Source organism: Piliocolobus tephrosceles, chromosome 17 (genome assembly GCF_002776525.5).
Source record: "Piliocolobus tephrosceles isolate RC106 chromosome 17, ASM277652v3, whole genome shotgun sequence".
Lineage (NCBI taxonomy): Eukaryota > Metazoa > Chordata > Mammalia > Primates > Cercopithecidae > Piliocolobus > Piliocolobus tephrosceles.
The window spans coordinates 52,905,894-52,928,087 of NC_045450.1; the positions used below are offsets into that span (position 1 = coordinate 52,905,894).

The 22,194-nt window shown below is 43.6% G+C and overlaps 1 protein-coding gene across 3 annotated transcripts in view; it reads left to right on the plus strand.

Moving 5' to 3' along the window:
• The first annotated feature begins 5,299 nt into the window (after nt 1-5,299).
• The window catches only part of NFATC3 (nuclear factor of activated T cells 3), a 151,381-nt gene continuing 134,486 nt past the window's right edge, over nt 5,300-22,194 (plus strand). For all 3 annotated transcript variants that reach the window (XM_023210238.1, XM_023210237.1, XM_023210239.3), the window contains exon 1: nt 5,300-5,751. In XM_023210238.1, coding sequence (XP_023066006.1) covers nt 5,649-5,751 — 103 coding nt within the window. In that variant the 5' untranslated portion in view covers nt 5,300-5,648. The remainder of the gene's footprint in view (nt 5,752-22,194) is intronic.

Consider the following 22,194-nt stretch of genomic DNA (forward strand, 5'->3'; position numbering starts at 1 on the left):
CTGTTTTGTGGCAACTTTAACACAGGGTCAGGCACCTGTGCCAGCCAACAGCCCCTGGCCCTGCTGGCCTCTGAGTCTAGGGTTTGGTGGGTGCGGCCTCTGTCTCAGTTCCAGCACTGCCCTCCTCCCCCCTGCCACCCACGCTTGCTTTTCTGTGTGCAGATAAGGATACCGCAGTACCCACTGCCTCCCAGAGCCCATTACTGTTTGACCTTGGGCAACTCCCTGCTAGTCCTTTCTGTCCTGAGGGCCCTCCTCTTAGAGGGGATCAACTGTCCTCTGCCTGTGTGAGGCTGGCTGGAGGACAATAGGCTGGCCCTTTGATAGTACTCTGTATGGCTAATGGGGTCACTCCATGCCAGGCTGCCCTACCTGACTTCCCAGACCAGTGCTCCCAGAGAAAGGGCTCTACTCAGGAGAAAGACTGAGGCTTGGTCCAGTCTCAGCCAGCAAGCTTTAGGCACAATTTATTTCTGATTTTTCTTCTTCTTCTTCTTCTTCTTTTTTTTAAATAGAGATAGGGTCTTGCTATGTTGGCCAGGTTGATCTTGAACCCTTGGCCTCGAGGAATCCTCCCACCTTGCCCTCCCAAAGTGCTGGGATTACAGGCATGAGCTACTGTACCTGGCCTATTTCTGATTTTTCGTACTAAAAACAATCTCAATCAGAATGCCTCTTTTGGCTGGGCGTGGTGGCTCACACTGTAATCCCAGCACTTTGGGAGGCTGAGGTGGGCAGATCACTTGAGCTAAGGAGTTCAAGACTAGCCTGCTGGGCAATGCGCCAAAACCCTGTCTACAAAAAATATGAAAATTAGCTGAGTGTGGCCAGGTGCGGTGGCTCACGCCTGTAATCCTAGCACTGTGGGTGACCGAGACGGGGGCGGGGGGGGCGGGGATCATGAGGTCAGGAGATCGAGACCATCCTGGCTAACACAGTGAAACCCTGTCTCTATTAAAAATACAAAAAATTAGCTGGGCATGGTGGCGGGCAGCTGGGACCTGTAGTCCCAGCTACTTGGGAGACTGAGGCAGAAGAATGACATGAACCTGGGAGGCGGAGCTTGCAGTGAGCTAAGATCACACCACTGCACTCCAGCCTGGGTGACAAAGCGAGACTCCGTCTCAAAAAAAAAAAAAAAAAGTTAGCCAGGTGTGGTGGCCTGTGCCTACAGTCCTAGCTACTCAGGAGGCTGAGGTGGGTGGATCACTTGAGCCCAGGAGGTTGAAGCTGCAGTGAGCTGTGATGACACCACTGTGTTTCAGCCTAGGCGACAGAGGAAGATCCTGTCTCAAAAAACAACAAAAAACAAAAATGCCCCCTTTGCCTTTTCTTATGCTCCATCTGGAACTGGTTAGACAGAGGCTGCAGTGGTCCCCTACCCCACTAAGTCACTGTGTCCTAAGATCTACCTTCCAGTGGGACTGGGCTTTGATCTCAGGCCGCTTCTCCCACCAGTATGGTTTCCCTAGGGAAGCCCCTCCACTGTCAGGGTCAGGTTCATTTCTGGGCTCTATGTAGGTCTGCTATTAAGATAGAGGCTGGAATGTGGGGGCTTTGAGGGACCTGGGAAGCACTGGGGAGAGAATCCTTCACAGGGGAGGAAGGTGGGGCGGGTCTAGTATATATTCTGTGACTGAGGATGTCTGGCAGAGATCCTGGTTGAATATGTTGGTCCTCAAATGATCTCACTTTAGCACACCTCAGTGTTGCCTTTCCTGGTCTCAAAGTGACCTGCCCAAGGATGGGACTGACGGGGGGTGGAGGGGGCGCAGTTAGGCCTGAAAGCTCTGCCCATTGTTCTCACCATGTCCACCTTAAACTAGGCCACTTAGATTCCCAAACCTCTCCCTGGGCTAGTAGCCACAGCACAACATCCATCCATTCCAGCCAGCCTGATTGAGGATTTCCCCTTAGCTCATCACATTTGGGGGACAAATGGTTTTGATATGAGCATGAGAGGAAGGGATGAGTAAGGCTGGAGAGGGTGGCAGGTCTCTCAAAGGCCACAGCAGGAAGACTGGGCTGTGTGCAAAGAATCTCTTCTACCTGCAGTTCCAGACACTTGGGTCCTTCCAGGTGTTACTCTGCTCAGAACTCTTCCATGGGTCTCTTAAGCCTGCTCTCTGGACCAAGTCCAAACTCCTCCGCCTGGCATTTGAGGACAAAGTGCTGACCCTGTCTTCTCAGCACCCTGTGCTGACTTCAGCAACTAACTTTCTGAGGTTGTAGTTGGCTGGTCTTATCCTCTCCTCCCAGATTGGGAGCTGCTCAAGGGCAGTCCTTGTGTCCCCTGTGGCTACCTTGGCATGGGTCTGGGGAGCAGGCACAGAAGAATCAAACAAGAGCTTGGGACAAGGGGGATGTTTGGCATGGAGAGGAAGAACTTTTCTAAGCTCTGAATTTCCTCAGAGGCTCCTGTTTTGCCTAATGGGGAATAAGGGACTGGGGTAGGCTAAACTGTGTCATCCCATGGCTCAGAGGGCACTGAAGAACTTCAACAATGGGTGCTTAGGGCCAGTCCTGTTACAGCTGATGATAAAGATGGCTTTCCCTAATTCCCAGTCTTGGGTGGCATTCATACAGGAAAGAGTGGTTGTACAGTGACCCACACAGCCCTTGTCCACCCTGGGGTTCCACCTGCTGCACTGGTCCTGTGGGCCTCCTGGTTTCACAGGGCTCCCAGAGGGCTGGAGGTGGGCCCAGATGACTTGCAGGAGCTTTGGAACTGCCTGAGGAAGAGCTCATGGGGGGATGTCCTGGCCCTAGCTGGGGCAGAGGCTGAAAGAGTATGTACATATCGGTGTGTGTGTGGTCAGGCCCCTTCACAGGCTACAGAGTTCCCAGCCATTGCTGACTTTCTTACACACATGGTGACTCCCTTCCTGCAGTTGGTGCCCATCCATGTCCCAGCCCTCACCATTCCTTGGTAGCTTCTCAGTTTACCCCAGATCAGAAACCCTCCCTACAATGTAACCTGTTCTAAGTGTTCTCCAGGTGCTCAGTGGCTGGGAACATAGATGCATAGCTGACCATTTGATGAGTGGTTGAATTTTTCAAGCCATCTACAGCTTCTCTGTGGTCCCTTCCCAGTGGAGGGGCTGACTAGCCCAGGGTCTCCCTCCTGCCTGCTGTCTGGTCTGACGATGGCTGATCCCATGGTTTAGGTGAAGTCATGTCTGAAAGGACTTCAGATGAGCTGGCCAAGCCTCTGGGACCTTATACTGTATCAGGATCCTGGTACATGTGGTACAAATAGGTGGACCAGCAGCCTGCCTGAGGCAGAGGGCTCCAGAGCTAATGTGGCATTTGGGCCCCAGGTTCCACACTGAGGCCCTCAAGGTTGGAGATTTGCAGGCAGGACAGGTTACCAGGAAGGATATTCTACCCATCTGATGCCAGTTGTTCCCTCTCCTTGACCACTGTTATCTTCTTCCTCTAACTTCATTCACCCCTGTCCCAGTTGAATCCAGTGATCCATCCAGAATTCTGACCATGTAAATCCCCTGCTCTAAGTCCTTCCACTGCTCCCTACTGCCGTCAGGATAAAGTCCAGACACTTTGCAGTGGCCTGCAGCATTCTGCCCACTCATCCGGCCCCACCTTTGGCTTCTGCCCACTGCAGGTACTTTCTGGTCATCAAGTCTTTGCAAATCTGTTCTCTGCCTGGAATGAAACTTGCTCACTTCTTGCCTGTCACTCCAGTTCCTACTAACCCCTGTCAAGGCCCTGCAGCCAGCGGGCTTATGAACTGTCTCTGAGCTCCTGGCATAACCCTCATTTCTTTGCACAGTAGTTATAGATTTGCTGGTCCCCTCTCCCCTACCCCTGAAGGGAGACTTAATTTATCTCTGAATCCCCAGGAACAACACAGGTACCGGTACAGAACACTGGGCAGAAATGAACCAATACAAGATGAACGTCTTGGATGCTCTGGACATTCCCTGTCTTCCTGACCCAACGTCTAGGGCTCCCTGGTAGCTCAACTGTCTGTCCAGACATTGAGACCTCTGCAACGAGCTTCCCTTTACCCTCTCTTCCCACTGGCTTTTGTGGGCGGTGTGGAATGTGCTGTAGGCCTTGTGAGAGAGGCATTTCTTTTTTTTCTTTTTCTTTTCTCTCTCTCTCTCTCTCTTTTTTTTTTACAACCTATTGTATCCTCTGAGAGGGCAGCATTTCTTGGACGCACCTGTACCCAAGCCTCTGACACAGCCCTGGGTTCCTCCAGCAACGCGCATCTAGGGATGCTATACCCTATGGGCCTCTGTGCCCGGGGCACGGAGCTAGGCGAAGCGGTCACCCCGCTTCTCTCACCTCCCCGTCCACCTTGCCTCAGTGGAGTCAGGCTCCCAGTCCCCAAGGACGGCCTTCATCCCAGACCCCAGGAGGAGGCGTCTTGGGCCATCTCGGGAAGGCTAGCTTGCCCGAGAGGGGCAGATCACGAAAACGGTTCTTTAGGCAGTGTCACTTCCTCTCCACTGCCAGACACCCAGTTTGGGCGGCTCCATCCCTCCTGCTTTCATGGATATGCACCAGGATACAGAGATCACAGAGCTGTGATTGGTACGAGCTCACAACTGGCTCTCCCACTCAATCTACTCAACTTCCAGCAAGGGACAGGCCCTGCCCATTGGGCTTCGCCGAGGCCTCAAACGCGCACGCCGTCTAGGGAGCAGCTGCGGGGGCCCGCTAGTAGGGACAAAGGCGCAGCCACCGGAGCGCAGGCTCCGCCCCGCAGAGGGTGGGTCTGCGGCGACCGCGAGCTCAGGGTCCGGACTTGTCGTGCAACCTGCCTCCTTCGGTTTCTCCCCAACCTAGCTGGACACTAGGTGCGGTCCCTGCCCTCTGGAGACTCAGCCATTAAAGTTGAGGTGGGGGGATGAGGATGTGGGCGGTGTCCAGGTAACCCTGCGGGGCCCTAATGCCTTCCCTAAAGCCAGCCATCAGGAGTAACACGATGCGTACCCACATCACCGAACCCAGAACCTCAGTGCTTCGGCACCCCTTCTTGAACATGAGCTCCGCCCAATGAGCAGAAAGGTCTCCTCCATTGGCCAGTGGTGGTCCCCTATCCAATTAGAGAGGCTATCGGCCTTCTCTCGTCTAATTTAGAAGGAATCGCAGAGGGAATGCAGACCAAACTACAACTCCCGAGAGATAGCTGGGCTCTTCGGGGGCTGGGTGTTCACGTGACTTCCTTTTCGCGGAGACCGAGTTACGCGATAGGCCTGTGAGGGGGCGGGGCCCGGCGCCAGTTCGCCGCGCTAGTGGCCAATCGGCAGCCAGGTCGGACGGGCACGCGTAGGGGGCGGGACCGGGCGCGCGGCAGGGCGCGAGAGCGCGCTCGCGGCGGCGGTGGCGGCGACTGTGGGGGGGCGGGGAATATTGGCTAAGGCGACAGTGGAGGCTTAGGCACCGGTGGCGGGCGGCTGCGGCTCCTGGTGCTGCTCGGCGCGCGGCCAGCTTTCTAGTTCGGAACGGAACCCTCGGCGTCGCGGGCCCCGCCCGGAAAGTTTGCAGTGGAGTCGCGACCTCTTGGCCCGCGCGGCCCGGCATGAAGCGGCGTTAAGGAGCTGCTGCTGCCGCTTGCCGCCGCCGCCGCCGCCGCCGCCGCCTGAGGAGGAGCCGCAGCACCCTGAGCCACGCCGATGACTACTGCAAACTGTGGCGCCCACGACGAGCTCGACTTCAAACTCGTCTTTGGCGAGGACGGGGCGCCGGCGCCGCCGCCCCCGGGCTCGCGGCCTGCAGGTGGGTGCCGGGCCAGGCGGGACCGTGGAGCGACCCCGCTTCTCGGTCGCAGGATCTCTGGCTCCCTCCCTGTTCCCTTGGATGACCGGAGACCGATAACCCCTTGTGTGTGTGTGCGCGCGCGCGCGTGTGTGTGGTGAGTTAAAAACGGATTTAAATCGCTGAGGAGGCGTGTGGGTCGCTGCGACGTGGAAGTGGTGGCGGGCTTGGCTGGAAGCAAACTAGTGGGGAACTCGACTCCGGGACGATCGGGGTTTGGAGGCCCAGGGTCCGGGCTGCTGCCCAAGTGGCGTCGGGTTGTTGCTGCTTGGCCAGTGTGTTGCAAGGGAAATGTCCCTGTGAATTGTTAGCGCACCGGGTTTTTCATCTATTCTAGGTCGTTTCTTGAAATTTACGTTTGAAAGATGCTTATTTTTCTACGGTAGGACCCCTCTAAAAATCACGTACATGTTTCTTTAAGTCTACTTTGCTAGGAGAGGAATGCTTTCGAGTTAACGTCCACTCGTGCAAGTTTATGACCCACAGTTAATTCGAAGTGTAACTGTAACGGGACTTTTCTGGAGACTCGATTTCCTTACTTGAATAAAGTGTTCCGGAAGATTTTTTTTTTTTTAATCGCGGGTTGCTTTTTTCGTAATTTTCCTGGAAAGTTCTAGAAGTCGATTTTTATTTAAAGAAAAACCTCTCCTTGGAAGGTATGTTAAAGGAAATCTTGACTTGGGCAAGCTGAGCACCATAATGCTTGCAGGTCAGACCAATCAGGAAATAGAAACAGGATGACTGGGGACTTAGAGGTCTTTTGTGACCTGGTTTGGAACACTGTGGTTCATTAAGTTCAGTTTCTCTGTTACATATGCATACGAACTTCACAAAGGAAATGGATAAGGTATTTTTTCTTGCCTGATGTGAGGTGAATTTCTTAATGTTCATATTGATGTTCAATAGACTGTTCTGTAGAGTTGCATTGAAAAACATACCTGAACGTGCATGAGGATTCTCTAGGCGGTACTTATTTTATCGGTCCTTTTAGTCTTAATATGCTAGATGTCTTTTTCACTGTAGTACATAATTTATAATAGTTAATGTGTTGGCTGCGTTTATTTTCAATTCCATTCACATAATTTGAGCACCTATTACGTTGAACCACTCTTACGGACCTTGTAGTGTTATGATGATGATGCAGAGGACTGAGGCTCCTTAAGGAGTTTGAGAAGTAGTTGGAGACACATAGTCCAAGTAATAACTGTGCTACTAGGAAATCTGTGAATGGTGATGCATTTTGTAGTCGAGGAAGAAACAAGAAAAGTGGCATTTGTGAAGAATGTAGCATTGAATTGTACCTAGATTATCGGGACTTGAAAGAAAAACAGCTTGAGTATTTTTATTGTAAAAGAGAGAAACAGTTGATGATGTCAGCAAACTTTTATTGGGCACAAACTTGATTAAAGCACATTATATACAAATATATGATCAGTAAGGGTGTTAACCAAACATATGAATAATAAAGGAATTGAGTGACTACATAAGTAGGAATTGTATATACAACCAAAATATTGAATAACATTTCAAAGCTATGAAAAAAATTTTAATGATCTTTACCATACACAAAAGCCATTTTGATATTAAAATAGGTCTAAAAGGAGTTAACTGTAACTTGATTTATAACTGAAATTTCCAGAGGTAAACATCCACAGTTTTATTTGTGACAAAAAGTCCACTTTAAAATATTTTAAGCGGTAATTTTTTAAAAGTTTTTTTTTAAATATTAAGGCAAAATACATATGAAAAACAAACCTTAAAGTGAACAATTTAGTGCATTCAGTGTTGTGCAGCTACTGCTTCTGTCTACTTCTAAAACATTTTATTCATCCAAAAGAAAACTCAGTATCCATTAAACAGTTGCCCCATATTTTCCCTTCCCTCCTCCCAAACCCTAGCAGCCACCAGTCTGGGATCTGTCTCTATGGTACCTCTTCTGGATATTTTATGTAAATAGGATAATATAATATGTGACCTTTTGTGTCTGACTACCTCATTCCTTTCTGTGGCTGAATAATATTCCATCGTGTGTGTGTGTGTGTGTGTGTGTGTGTGTGTGTATGTGTATAAAGGAACACAATTTGTTCACCAATTGATGGACATTTGGGCTTTTTCTACCTTTTGGCTATTGTGAATAGTGCTGCTATGAACACATAGCAATTAATTTTGAAATTCTGTTGAGGATGTGTTATATATTCACAGCGAAGTTTTCAGAATTATTTGTTCACAGAATAAGTTTTCATTTTACTAAGCATAATTATGAGTATGTAGTTTGAAGGAACAAAGTGGATTCACTGAAATGATTTTAGGATAATATACGCAGTAACGTGGAAAATAAGAATAAAATTGTTGGTAGAATTCAGATCCTTGCTGGGTTGTATCAGTGTGTTTGCCGAACTCATTTTTGGGTTCTCTTCCTCACTGGAATGGAAGTTCCTTGAGGCCAGGTATAGTGTCTGTATCTTTTTCAGTTATATTATCAGTGCCTAGCACAGTTCTTTTACATATATAATATATATATGTATTTTTTTTTTTCTTTTTTGAGGCAGGGTCTCGCCCCTGTCGCCCAGGCTGGAGTGCGGTGGCGTGATTTCAGCTCACTGAAGCCTAGACCTCCGGGATTCAAGTGATTCTCCCACCTCTGCCTCCCGAGTAGTTGGGACTACAGTAGTGCGCCACCACACCTGGCTACCTTTTGTGTTTTCAGTAGAGATGAAGTTTTACCATGTTGGCCAGGCTGGTCTCAAACTCCTGACCTCAAGTGATCCTCTTGCCTCAGCCTCCCAAAGTGGTGGAATTACAGGCATGAGCCCCCACACCCGGCCCAATATATATATTTTTAAATAGAGACGGAGGTCTCACTATGTTGCCCAGGCTAGTCTGGAACTCCAGCCTCCCAAAATGCTGGGATTACAGGTGTGAGCCACTGCACACAGTCCCAATATTTTGTTAAATAAGTGAATAAATAACACCTAAGTTCTGAATCATTGCTCACTGCTTTTCGTGGTAAAGGAAACTGATGAGAGTTGTTTCAGTTCTTTGGCTTTTATTGATGAGTTCCATAAATTACATCTTGGTAATTTGGGGCTGCAGTGGTTTTACATCTCTAAAGGTTTGGGGGTACTTGTATCACAACTAAATTTCCATACAGTGAAAAGATTTTTGAAAAATAGTGAGGTGACTGGATAGAGAGTGAGGACAGGCCAAGGGCTGAATTTAGTGAATGTCCTAAGCAAGCTTGGTAAAGTGCAAATTAGATGATGTGAGATGGACTTGATAATGCTTGATGATGTTGTATGTTGTATACATTTGTGACTGAAGACTGACTTTTTAAGACTGTTGTTTGCAGAGGTATTTTGAAATTTTTTTTCTATTAAAGAAAATTTAAGACCCTAGAGTCTTTAGCTTTCTTTTTTTTTTTTTTCAGACAGTCACATTTAGCAGTGGGGGGTTGTATACCAACTTTAGTGACACTAATGTTAATACATTCTAATTACTCACTACCATCAGACCAGCCTACCTTTTTTTTTTAAATATAAGATGACAGTGCTGTCTCTGATTTCTCCAGTTAAAAATGAACTAAACTATTTTTTTAAACATTCTTTTACTTAATATCTAACTCTAAATAGATGATATACCTCAGCAGTAAATAGGGAATTTAAAATAGGTACATGTTTAATGTATTCCATTAACATTATTTGCCATTATAAAGGGCAGCCTCTGGTACTCTATTTTAGTGTAGTGATTGTTTATCTCTAAGTTTGATGTTATAATAATCTGTACTTTGCAAATTCCGAGTTTCATTCTCAGGGTTCATTACTAAATATTGACTTTCTAGTCCTGAATGAGAGTTACTGGAAGGAATGTGCTATATACTATGTGTAGTATCTTATCTACTGCTGTTTTTTCAAAGGGGAGAAATATCTTAGCTACAATATGTATTTTTGTAAGAGGTTTACTCGATGATAAGATATGTGTAATTTTTTCAGATATTCCTTTAATATACAACTTTTTCATATGGCAAGTTGAGGAACCTTTCCTAGAAATTGTCCTAGAATTTAATTAACAATGTGTGTTTTTTTTTTTTTTGAGACAGAGTCTGGCTCTGTCGCCCAGGCTGGAGTGCAGTGGCCAGATCTCAGCTCACTGCAAGCTCCGCCTCCCTGGTTTACCCCATTCTCCTGCCTCAGGCTCCAGAGTAGCTGGGACTACAGGTGCCTGCCACCTTGCCCGGCTAGTTTTTTGTATTTTTTAGTAGAGACGTGGTTTCACTGTGTTAGCCAGAATGGTCTCGATCTCCTGACCTCGTGATCCTCCCGTCTCGGCCTCCCAAAGTGCTGGGATTACAGGCTTGAGCCACCGCGTCCGGCCATCAACAATGTTTTTACTTTGCTTAGTGCTTGGAGATCTGATCCAGTTTACTGTCTCTTAGATAATTTTATTTTCTCACTTTTCAGTTTTTATTTATCATTTGTAGTCAAGGTTTTTGTTTTATCTTGTGTAAATGAGATAATGTATTTAAAGCACTTAGCACAATCCTCGTCCTATTTAAGTGGTGGTAACTAAAATTCTTTTAAACACATACACACACTTCCCCGGAACATTTGTTTTTTTTTTTTTTTTGAGATGGAGTCTTGCTCTGTCACCCAGGCTGGAGTGCAGTGGCGCAATCTCGGCTCACTGCAAGCTCCGTCTCCAGGGTTCACGACATTCTCATGCCTCAGCCTCCCCAGCAGCTGGGACAACAGGTGAATGCCACCACGCCTGGCTACTTTTTTTTTTTGTATTTTTAGTAGAGACGAGGTTTCACCGTGTTAGCCAGGATGGTCTCGATCTTCTGACCTCATGATCCGCTCGCCTCCGCCTCCCAAAGTGCTGGGATTACAGGCGTGAGCCACCGCGCCCAGCCAACATTTCTTTAAACACACACACGCGCGCGTGCACACACACGAACAGGCTACTTTTTACTTCCTTCTCTTCTCTAGACCTTTCTCCACATGCTAAATTAAAACATTGAGAGATAGTAGGGCATTTACAAACAGTAGCAGTTTAAAAAGAAGAAAAAAAGAGATTAGGGCAGGTGAGAGATTCAGCAATTTAAACCTTACATGAGTTAGAATATTTGGTCTTAAGACATTTTTATCTGTTTAATTCCAGTCTTTTAAATGTTACTTACCTCTTATATTTTATCAAATACTGAAGGTAATACACTTTTAATTATATTTTTCCACTTTCTTGAATTAAGTTCTTAGTACAGTATGAAAGTTGGTTGATTTGCTAAACATTTAAGTATATAATTGGATATTTAAATCAGTATGAAAAGGAGGAAGTTGCTTGGTTTCTTGTAGAAATTTAATGGTGTGTTTGTACAGCCCATTAGGTACTGTGAAGGACGTTTTGGATGCTGCTTAGTAGCTTTATTTTCATACCTTAGGTCAGCGTTTTCTGTAGTGAGAATATGTATTAGACGACTGAGTCGATGGTAAATATTTTAACATTTCATTTGGAAGAATAATACTCTGCTTCTTTGACACATTTCCTGATGTGTCAAAGATGCTTCTAGGGGTAACTAACAGAATTTTGTGGTCTAGATTAGTGAAAAAATGTGTTTCAGCAAGTATGGGGAAAAATCGAGGAAAAAATTTCATTGTCATGTTTTTGTTAAAAACATTCATCATTGCAAGAGCTGTTCCTGTACTTTCTTAGGTGTTCCTATTTGCCAATCCAGAAAGGATATTTTGGCATATATTCTTAACTATTAGAAGTAATACTGTAGTAGTTTTATTAGGTGATATAAAAGTTAAAACTTGGGTATTATATACATAGCCAAGAAGTTGTGGAGGTTAAGTAAGGCCTGTATCTGAAGCGTTCAAGATAATAATTTAGAGTAAGCTGTAGAATCGACTTATAATAATGACTTGCCTTTCTTTGACAACCAGTAAACTTTGCTTAAAATTGTATTTATTTTTATTGACGGCATAGTCCAAATTCTGCTTTTGAGGTTTGCTCTATATTTATTTTTTAAATGAAATGGAATCATAAGGACATTTTTGGTAAGAAAATGTAGTATTACTTTTTCTTCAAAGAAAGTCATAAATAGTGATATATAAAATGGGGACCTTTTAAGAGAAGTTAATGAGTTGTGTCACTGATTTCCCTCTCGGTATTGCTAGCTGAGTAGTAGATGGTTCAGTGTGGTAATGTTTTCTTTTAAATAAGAGGTGAGGTTTAAGAAGCCAGAATATAGTGAAGGCAGTCATGTTACTCTTGTGTTTTGTTTTTGTTTTTGTTTTTGTTTTTTTTGAGACGGAGTCTCACTCTGTCGCCCAAGCTGGAGTGCAGTGGCCGGATCTCAGCTCACTGCAAGCTCCGCCTCCCGGGTTTACGCCATTCTCCTGCCTCAGCCTCCCGAGTAGCTGGGACTACAGGCGCCTACCACCTCGCCCGGCTAGTTTTTTGTACTTTTTAGTAGAGACAGGGTTTCACCGTGTTAGCCAGGATGGTCTCGATCTCCTGACCTCGTGATCTGCCCGTCTTGGCCTCCCAAAGTGCTGGGATTACAGGCTTGAGCCACCGCGCCCGGCCCACATTACTCTTAAAAGATAGGAAACCTGAGTAGGTTGAGCCTCATTTGATAGTAAGCAGTAGTTTGCTCACAGCAGTAACATAAATAAGGAAGGTGTTGTCTAAAGCTGTCCTGCTGGGTCAGGGGAGTAGACACAGCAGACTTGGCAGTAGGCCTGGCTTCTAAAACAAAATCCAAGTCATCAAATTTGCCCAGGCATGCCATATGAGGTTCAAGTAACAGTGGAATTTAAGAGGAGTGAGTTTGTTCAGGTAGGCTTAGGAGAGTCACAAGCAGGAGCAAGCCTTTTTAAGAGCCATCATTTAGGCCGGGCGCGGTGGCTCAAGCCTGTAATCCCAGCACTTTGGGAGGCCGAGACGGGCGGATCACGAGGTCAGGAGATCGAGACTATCCTGGCTAAGATGGTGAAACCCCGTCTCTACTAAAAAATACAAAAAACTAGCCGGGCGAGGTGGCAGGCACGTGTAGTCCCAGCTACACGGGAGGCTGAGGCAGGAGAATGGCGTGAACCCGGGAGGCGGAGCTTGCAGTGAGCTGAGATCCCGCCACTGCACTCCAGCCCAGGCTACAGACTGAGACTCCGTCTCAAAAAAAAAAAAAAAAAAAAGAGCCATCATTTAAACTGAAACATAATGTGGGTCTGCATATATTTTCGCGTTTCTAGTAATGTTTACGTAATTGTATTGTATGACTTTCACCTGTTGGCATTTGGCGCTCTAAGATTTAAGTAAGGTAGGCTATGAATTGGTAGTTTACCAACAGCTGAAATTTAATCTTTTGGGACAGTTCTAGTTAATATTAGTTAATATTCATGTGTGAGCCTGGGCACGGTGGCTCACACCTGTAATCCCAGCACTTTGGGAGGCCTAGGCGGGTGGATCACCTGAGGTCAGGAGTTCGAGACCAGCCTGGCCAACATGGTGAAACCCTGTCTCTATTGAAAATATAAAAAATTAGCCGGGTGTGGTGGCAGGTGCCTGTAATCCCAGCTGCTTGGGAGGCTGAGGCAGAAGAATTCCTTGAACCCGGGAGGTGGAGGTTGCAATGAGCCGAGATGGTACCATTGCACTCCAGCCTGGGGGACAGAGTGAACTCAAAAACAAAAAACAACAAAAAAAAAGCCTGGCACGGTGGCTTACTCCTGTAATCCCTGCACTCTGAGTGGCTGAGGCAGGCGGATCATGAGGCAGGAGTTCGAGACCAGTCTGACCAACATGGAGAAACCCCACCTCTACTAAAAATACAAAATTAGCTGAGTGTGGTGGCGCATACCTGTTGTGATACTCGGGAGGCTGAGGCAGGAGAATCACTTGAACCTGGGAGGTGGAGGTTGCAGTGAGCCAAGATCGTACCATTGTACTGCAGTCTGGGCAACAAGTGAAACTCCATCTCAAAAAAAAAAAAAAAAAAAACAAATCGTATGAAAAGGAACCACAAGTCTATGAAAGCCTGAACATCCCAAGTATACCAGAGAAGTAACCTGAAGGCTTCATTTTCCTATGTAATGTACAGTTTCAGAATGTCTTATGTTACAGCAGCAGGTGAGAGTTTTACATTTTAAAATATGTTTTTCAGCGTCTTAAAATTTTGTGTTAATTTTGTATTTATTAATTTTCATCAGCTTTGCTGTTTGATTTAATTAGAAAATAGGATTATTTGAGCTCTGAAATTGGATTACATTCAGGTTAATTCTTTTCTCTTAAAACTTTTTCAGTAAGTTGATTTGTATTAAATGTAAAAATATTTATGAAAGCATTTTTTTCTCATCAAGGTAATCACTGACAAGAACACTTTAATAGACTGTGAGTTGTACTTAAATGTAAATATTTTTCAGTATTGCTTTAAAAAATCTTTCATTAAAATTGTTAAATAGAAATGACTTTTAGAAAAAAATGACATTCAGAAATTGTTGAAGCTAGATGATGGGTATGTGGGGGTTCACAATAATATTCTCTGTTCTTTATGTTCTTAAATTTCCGTAAAATAAAATGTTTAAAAAATGACATTCGAAAGCTCTTCAAATTCTTTAAGGCACTAGATTAGGATAGGAAAAATATTCACTTTTTAAAACAGCATTGTGGAGTTAATAGGATTTGTTGTTTGTAGTTAAAAAAAAACTGGCTTAATAAATTAACAGAAAATAGAAAGTAGCGTGATATGTCTGATTTACAAAACTCATTTCTCCCTCTGATTGTGTAGTGTTAACAGTGAGATGGTGGGTGAGTTAGTGGCACAAATAAATAGGAAGTAAACTGATCTTATGCTTTTGAGTAGATGCTTTTGCATTGTAAAAATATTTTCTGATTAACTATATGATGCTAGAAAAATCCATTTATTATCTAGTAATTTAAGAGCTTGAAATTGTTTATAAAGTTTTAATGTTTGATCATGTTGCTTGTATCTGTCAGTCTGATGTTATTTCTGTGAACTTTTCAGTTTATTCATGATGAAAGGAAGCTAGATAACTTGTTCATGATTTTAAGACTACATTTTTAATCATTTAAAATTTTTAATCTGCATTTTTAATAATTGATAGAAACTCACAAAAATAATAGACGTAAGTTCTTTTTATTTGTGAACATTTTAGAACAAACAAGGTCTGAAATTTGTATTTCACATCTTGTCGTTTGTGAGATCATATTGAGTACTAAAGTTTTTTTTTTTTTTTTTTGAGATGGAGTTTCGCTCTTGTTGCCCAGGCTGGGGTGCAATGGTGGGATCTCGACTCACCGCAACCTCTGCCTCCCGGGTTCAAACGATTCTCCTGCCTCAGCCTCCCAAGTAGCTGGGATTACAGGCATATGCCACCACACCTGTCTAATTTTGTATTTTTAGTAGAGGTGGGATTTCTCCATGTTGGTCAGACTGGTTTCAAACTCCCAACCTCAGGTGATCTGCCTGGCTTGGCCTCCTAAAATGCTGGAATTACAGGCGTGAACCACCGCGCCTGGCTGAATACTAAAGTTTTAATCTTGTCCTTTACATAAAAAATATCTTTGGGGAAAATATAGAAAGGTTAATCTAAATTTTACTTATTTTTTATTGCACATGAAAGGTTTAAGGAAATTTGATAGCTCCTCTGCTATCATCACTTCTTTATAGTTTTCACTTTCTGTCTGTAAAGGTAGTTCAAATAATACTCAAGAAAAAAGATGATCAGAAGTTGTTGAGGCAAGGTGATAGGTATATGGGGACTCTGTACTTCAGGTATATTTGAAAACTTCCATTATACAAAGTTTTGGGGACTTTTGTTTTTGAGATAGGGTCTTTCTCTGTTGCCCATGCTGGAGTGCAGTGTTGTGATCACAGCTTACTGCAGCCTTAACCTCCCGGGTTCAACTGATCCACCCACCTCAGCTTCTTGAGTAGCTGGGACCACAGGTGTGCCACCATGCCTGGCTAATTTTTAAAATTTTTTGTAGAGATGAGGTCTTGCTGTGTTGCCCAAGGTGGTCTCAAACTCCTGGATTCAAGCGATCCTCCAGCCTTGGCCTCCCGAAGTGATGGAATTAACAGGCATGAGCTACCTCACCCGGCCTTTGAGACCTCTTAACCATGAGCCAGAGCAAGAAATACATTTTGTTTCAACCCAACACACACATAGGTGTTTATACACACAAACTGAGACAGATGTTTCATGTAAAATAGTGTTTAGTTTTACTGCGTGGCATTACTCTGACATTTTCATTGCATTAAAAAATTTGTCACAGCTCATTGACAGATCACTTAGTACCTTCAGTTTGAAAAACAGAGCTCTTGGAGATGTTTTCATGGTTCTGATTACAACTGTTAGTACATCGAAGCAGGGTGCAGTGGCCTGTGCCTTTAGTCCCTGCTACTTGGAAGTATCTCTTGAGCCTGGGGATTCTAGACCAGTCTGGACAACATAAGGAGACCTGTTTCTTAAAAACAAAAACAAACTGTTAGTGCATTGGGTTGTCTTTATTATTCAAACCGTATTTGCCATGTCTGTAGTTCTTTAATACGTTAAACTTTAAAAATTGACTTAGCTTATTGCTGTCCATTTATATTGGGTTAGTTGGCTGGTAAATTTTGCCACTTCCTGAAAATGACTTTTATTTCCCCCTTTCTGTCTGCCCTGTGGCGAAAGTCTTGGTCTCCTTCCATTTGGATTTGTTTATTAATAGTTTTCTCATTATATTTTCTCCTAATTTAGTTCTGAAAGTCATAGCTGAGGTTATCTTCAATTCCCACTCCTTTTTGTCTGTAACCTGCCTCTCCTTACAGTTTTTGTGCTCTGCCATTTTGTATCTGTTACTTTGTACATCAAGCTCATCACCTTTATTCATCTCTTTTCAGTCCCAGTGTGAAACCTTTCCTTCCACCCATTTTCCTGATCTGCCGTCAACGTGTTCACCAAAGACTTTCTCTTTAGTGAGACAACTTACAGATATTTTGATGTAGTACTGAGCTAGATCTGGATTCTAGATTCATTTCTGTTGCTAATTGTGTGATATTGCTAAAAAGCATAGAGTTTCAAGTTAATTCAGTCCTTCTATTTTACAGGAGAGGAAATTGAGATTCAAGTTGACCTGCCCAAGGTCATTTAACTGGTTAGTATCAAAACAGAGACCCAGGACTTCTGACTCCTAGTCCTTTGGTCTTCTCCAGTAAGTTGCTTAATTTTTGCTTGAAAAGCCTATAGTTCCTTCTTGTGGATTAAAAACAAGAACAACAATAAAGAAAATCCTACAGTTCTTCTTGCGCAACCTATAATTTTGATCATTTTGTAACTTTTTGTGATACATGAGATAAATATTTAATCTGGTGTTATTGAGTACCTATTATGTGCAAGGTATTTTTATGTGCGTTATCTCATGATAACCTAGAGAGGTATTATTTCCATTTAATACGTGAGAAACAGAAATGCAGATGGATTTGACCATCTAGAAAGTGGAATTAGCTGGGATTTGAACCTTGGTTTTCTGACTTCAAATTTTGGGCCCTTTCCGCTATGCCTGCCTCTTGCCTTGCTATTCTCAGAAAGAGTTTAAGTACAGAAATACTCAGTTTTTCCTATGGTGAAAGCAAGGGTCATGTTGGGCATATGGAATCAAGCATATCTGAGTCATGTCTTACAAATTACATGCGTTCCTGTGACTAGATTTTCTGCTTCGGGCTCAAAAGAGCTACTTGAGGGATGCTTCTTATTCCTGCTGGCTCTAGAAAATTTTAAAGGGTAGCAGTGATACAGTTAGACCAATAGAGGGTACTGTATCGCTGTATGGCTAACTGTGCTAGGCCCAAATTTAGCTCTTTGGGGCCTTTTCTCTTTGCTGCTTTGCGGATCTGGAGGTCAAGAGGTGATACCGTTTTAGGTTTTAAGGCAGTTTACTCTAAGGAGGAATTGGCCTTTGTCTTTGGCACCACCCCCCCATGTTGTCACGATTAGGGTCTGATTTGTCATCTTGCAGGCTGTTTTGCTTTTAAAGTTTAAAGCATTTAGATCTGTCATCAAAATTGCCCTAAACCTGACTGAGGAAAAATTCAGAATTTTAAAAATGCTCAATTGTTAGGGTAGTTTCATTTTTCACGGTTAACATTTTGCTTTCACGTGTTCAAAAAAAAATGAATACTATTTATTTGATTGAATTTAGGATGCAAGCAAAACTATTCTACCTTCTATAGCCGCATGTTTTGACCAGTTTGCCATCTGCCATTTATTCTTATCTCTCAAGATCAGTACTCTTTTGGAATTTTTCTCTCTTTTATACATACCCAGTTGTCTCTGAGTTTTACCAGAACTCTCCCTTTGAGAGCAAAGGCAAGAAAGCTGTTTTGTCATATATGTTACCTAGTAAATGTTAGGTGATCATGGTTTTAGAACTTCTGTTGGCTTTTTAATCATCTGATTACTATTTGAAAGAAATAGTAAAATGCTCTTAAATTTCTAGTTTAAATATGTGCAAAATAGTTATATTTGTATTGATACTTGCTGAGGGGAAGGAAGGAGACACAGATGCTGGCTTCATACAGCTCTTTTCTTTTTAAGAGTGACAAAGGACTTTTCCAGAAGTCTTCAGGAAACTTAACCTTGCATTTCATTGACCAAAACTGGGTTCATTCCCTTTCCTAAATTAGTTACTGGTAAAGATGAGTGGAATTATTCTTAGCCAACCAGACCTGTGCCTTGGCCTGAGGATGTGGTTGGCTTCCCCAAAACGCAAGGCTGCATGGGAGATGAGTGGAATTCTTCTTAGCCAACCAGACCTATGCCTTGGCCTGAGGATGTGGTTGGCTTTCCCAAAACACAAGGCTGCTTGGAAGAGGAGTGGATACAAGGTAGAAAATCTGTTAGGGAGGAAGAAGGAGAAAATGGATGCTGGGAGGGGGTCAACCAAAAGAATTGTCTGTGCTTACTATACACGATATTCTAGCAATTAATGAGGGACTTTAATTTTTTTTTTTTTTTTTTTTGAGAGAGAATCTCACTCTATTGCCCAGGCTGGAGTGTAACCTCTGCCTCCTGGGTTCAGGTTATTCTCATCCTCAGCCTCCCAAGTAGCTGAAGTAGCTGGGATTACAGGTATGCACCACATGCCCAGCTAATTTTTTTTTTTTTTTTGAGACAGAGTCTCGCTCTGTCACCCAGGCTGGAGCACAGTGGCACATCTCTGCTCACTGCAACTTCCGTCTCCTAGGTTCAAGTGATTCTTCTGCCTCAGCCTCCCGAGTAGCTGGGATTACAGATGTGTGCCACTGTACCCAGCTAATTTTTGTATTTTTAGTAGAGACAGGTTTCACCATGTTGGATACACTGGTCTTGAACTCTCTACCTCAGGTCATCCGCCCGCCTCGGCCTCCCAAAGTGCTGGGATTATAGGCATGAGCCACTGTGCCCAGTCAGTTGAGGGACTTTATAATGTAAACCTGACTTTTGCTATGCAATTACTTTTTCTGGCACTTGCTTTTTCTCTTGCTTTGTCAGAGTCCTTGGGGATTGGCATGGGAGTTGATAGAGGTGCCAAGAAAGAGACAGAAGTATGCCTGTTGATCCCGGATTAATAACAGTGGGATTGGTGTCTGATGGGTGAGAGATCTGGGACACAAAATTCATTTTTTTTGTGTGATTCAGGTGGAATCTGATGATTATGCAGACATACAGAAGCAGAAAGACAGTGTCAAATCCTGATTTGTCAAAATTGAGATAGTAAAGTGTTTTTTAAATGCTTATTTTATTTTTTAAAATTTATTTTGAGGCAAGGTCTCACTCTGTTGCCCAGGCTGGAGTTCAGTGGCTCAATCACAACTCACTGCAGCCTCAACTCAGCCTCCCAAGTAGCTCACACCACAGGTGCTTGCCACCACGCCCAGCTACTTTTTAAAAATTATTTTTGATAGAGACGAAGTCTTTCTGTGTTGCCCAGGCCAGTCTCAAACTCCTGGGCTCGAGCAATACTCCTACCTCGGCCTCCCAATGTACTGGGATTACAGGTGTGAGCCACCATGCCCACCCTAAAAATTCTTTTTAAAGTGCTTTGTTTCACTCTTTTGAAGGCTAATCTGAAAGAAACTAGCTGTTGTTAAAGGATAAAATAGAAGAATATGTAGAAGAGAAAGTAGGAACCAGAGAGGAACATTGTATGAGATCTTAGAGTAACTGAGCTGGAAGGGACCTCAAGAAAGTCCCCTTCCATTAAGTGGGTAAATATACTAAATCATTTAATCTTTTAATTAAGTTTTGTTAAGTGTCAATATTATTATGTGCTAAATACTCATAATACAAATTAAATATAATTCAGTCTGTTGGAGTGGACATATAAATGACTACAACAATATTAATATAATAGAGGTACAGAGAAGGCCCTCTGAGCGTATAATGACACAGGGTAACTCTGAGTAGAGAGGTCAGAGAAAAGAGTACGGTTGAGCGGGATCCAGTGGGGTGAGTTCACCAGGTGGCTAAGGGAGGACATAACATTTCAGGCCAGTTGATTATCACACCCAAAGACAGGTTAAAGAGCATGGTTCTTTAATTTGGAAAGTGGAAGATCAGGGTTCTGTCGTGTCCAGATGTGGCTGGAGAGGGAGAGACTATTATACTGTATTGAGGAGTTTGGATTTTAGTTTGAAGACAGCAGGGAGCCACTGAAGGATTTCAAATTGGGCAGAAATGTCAGATTTGTAGCTCCATCACTCTGCTATACTGTGGGTAATAAATTGAGGAAGACAGAAATGGAGGTGGGGACTTACGTATTTGAGAAATGATAAGGGTAGAGCGGTGAAGACGACAAAGTGGGAATAGTGCTGAGATAGATTTACAGGAAAGAAATCAATAGGACCTGGTATCCGTTGAGTAAGGAAAGGGAAGGAGGCAGGATTATTTCTGTTTTTCTAGTTTGAGTCAATTGTGGTAGGAGAATCCTCTTTGAAAGTGGGGAGGGAGAAAGGTGATTCATTTTAATAAAATGTGCTATTACGAAAGATCTGTGGAAAGTGTTGAACAAGACATGGCCCTTGCCCTCATGAAGTGCATGGTAATTATTAATGTAATTAGTGTCATGAAAGTGAAAGTATAAAGTGCTATGAGAGTATATAGTAAAAAGGAGTTCAGTTTTGTGTATGTCTAGTTTGAAGCATCTGTAGATTTATTAGGCAAGTGGAAGTATAAGTGTAGAGCTTAAAAGAGAAACTTGCACAAAAGAGATTTGAAAGTTATTGATCTATAGATATTGATGATAGTTGAAGTAATAGGCATGGATGAAGTCACTGCAATAGAGTATGGATTAGAATGTGAAAAGGAGGCTAAGAACAGAACTCTGGAAACGACAGCATTGCAAGGATGGCAAGGAGGGGAGAAGTCTGAGAAGATGCTGTCTGAGAAGATGCTGTCAGAGAGTTAAATTAGACAATCAAGAGAATGGTACAGGGAAAGCCAAGGTAGAAAAGGGTTTTGTCTATTTAAACAGCTTTATTGAGTTAAAATTGACATTTAATAAACAACATATTTAAAGTGTGCAGTTTAAGTTTTGGCACATGTGGAGACCCATGAAACTTTTACCAGATTCAATATGGTGAACATATCCACCACTCCAAAAAGATGTTTGTTTGTGTGCCTTTGTTATCACTCTCTCCCCTCCCATACACTTTTCTCCCTTTCCCAGAAAACCGCTGAAGACACTAGAATGGTTATATAAGTGGAATTGTAAAGCACGTACTCTTTTTTTTTGGGGGGGGGGGCTGGCTTCTTGTCGTTATTTTGAGATATGTCCACGTTATTGAGTTTATCAGTAGGTCATTAATTTTTATTGGGCAGTAGTTGCCATTATGTATGTATAATACAATTTGTTTTATCCATTCACCTATTGATGGATTTTTGGATTGTTTCCAGGTGTTGGTTGTTACGAATAAAGCAGCGATGAATATTCATGTATTGTCTTTGTATGGACACAACTTTCCCTTTCCCTTGGGTAAATACCTAAGAATATGATGGTTGGGTCATTTGGTAGGTGTACATTTAACTTTTTTTTTTCTTTCCTTTTTTGAGATGGAGTCTCACTCTGTCACCAGGCTGGAGTGCGGTGGTGCAATCTCGGCTCACTGCAACCTCCCAGCTCCCTTGTTCAAGCTGTTCTCCTGCCTCAGCCTTCTGAGTAGCTGGTATTATAGCACACGCCACCATGCCCAGCTAATTTTTGTATTTTTAGTAGAGACAGGGTTTCACCATGTTGGCCAGGATGGTCTTGATCTCCTGACCTTGTGATCCGCCTGTCTCAGCCTCCCAAAGTGCTGGGATTACAGGTGTGAGCCACCGTGCCTGGCACATTTAACTGTTCTTTTTTTTTTTTTTTTTTTTT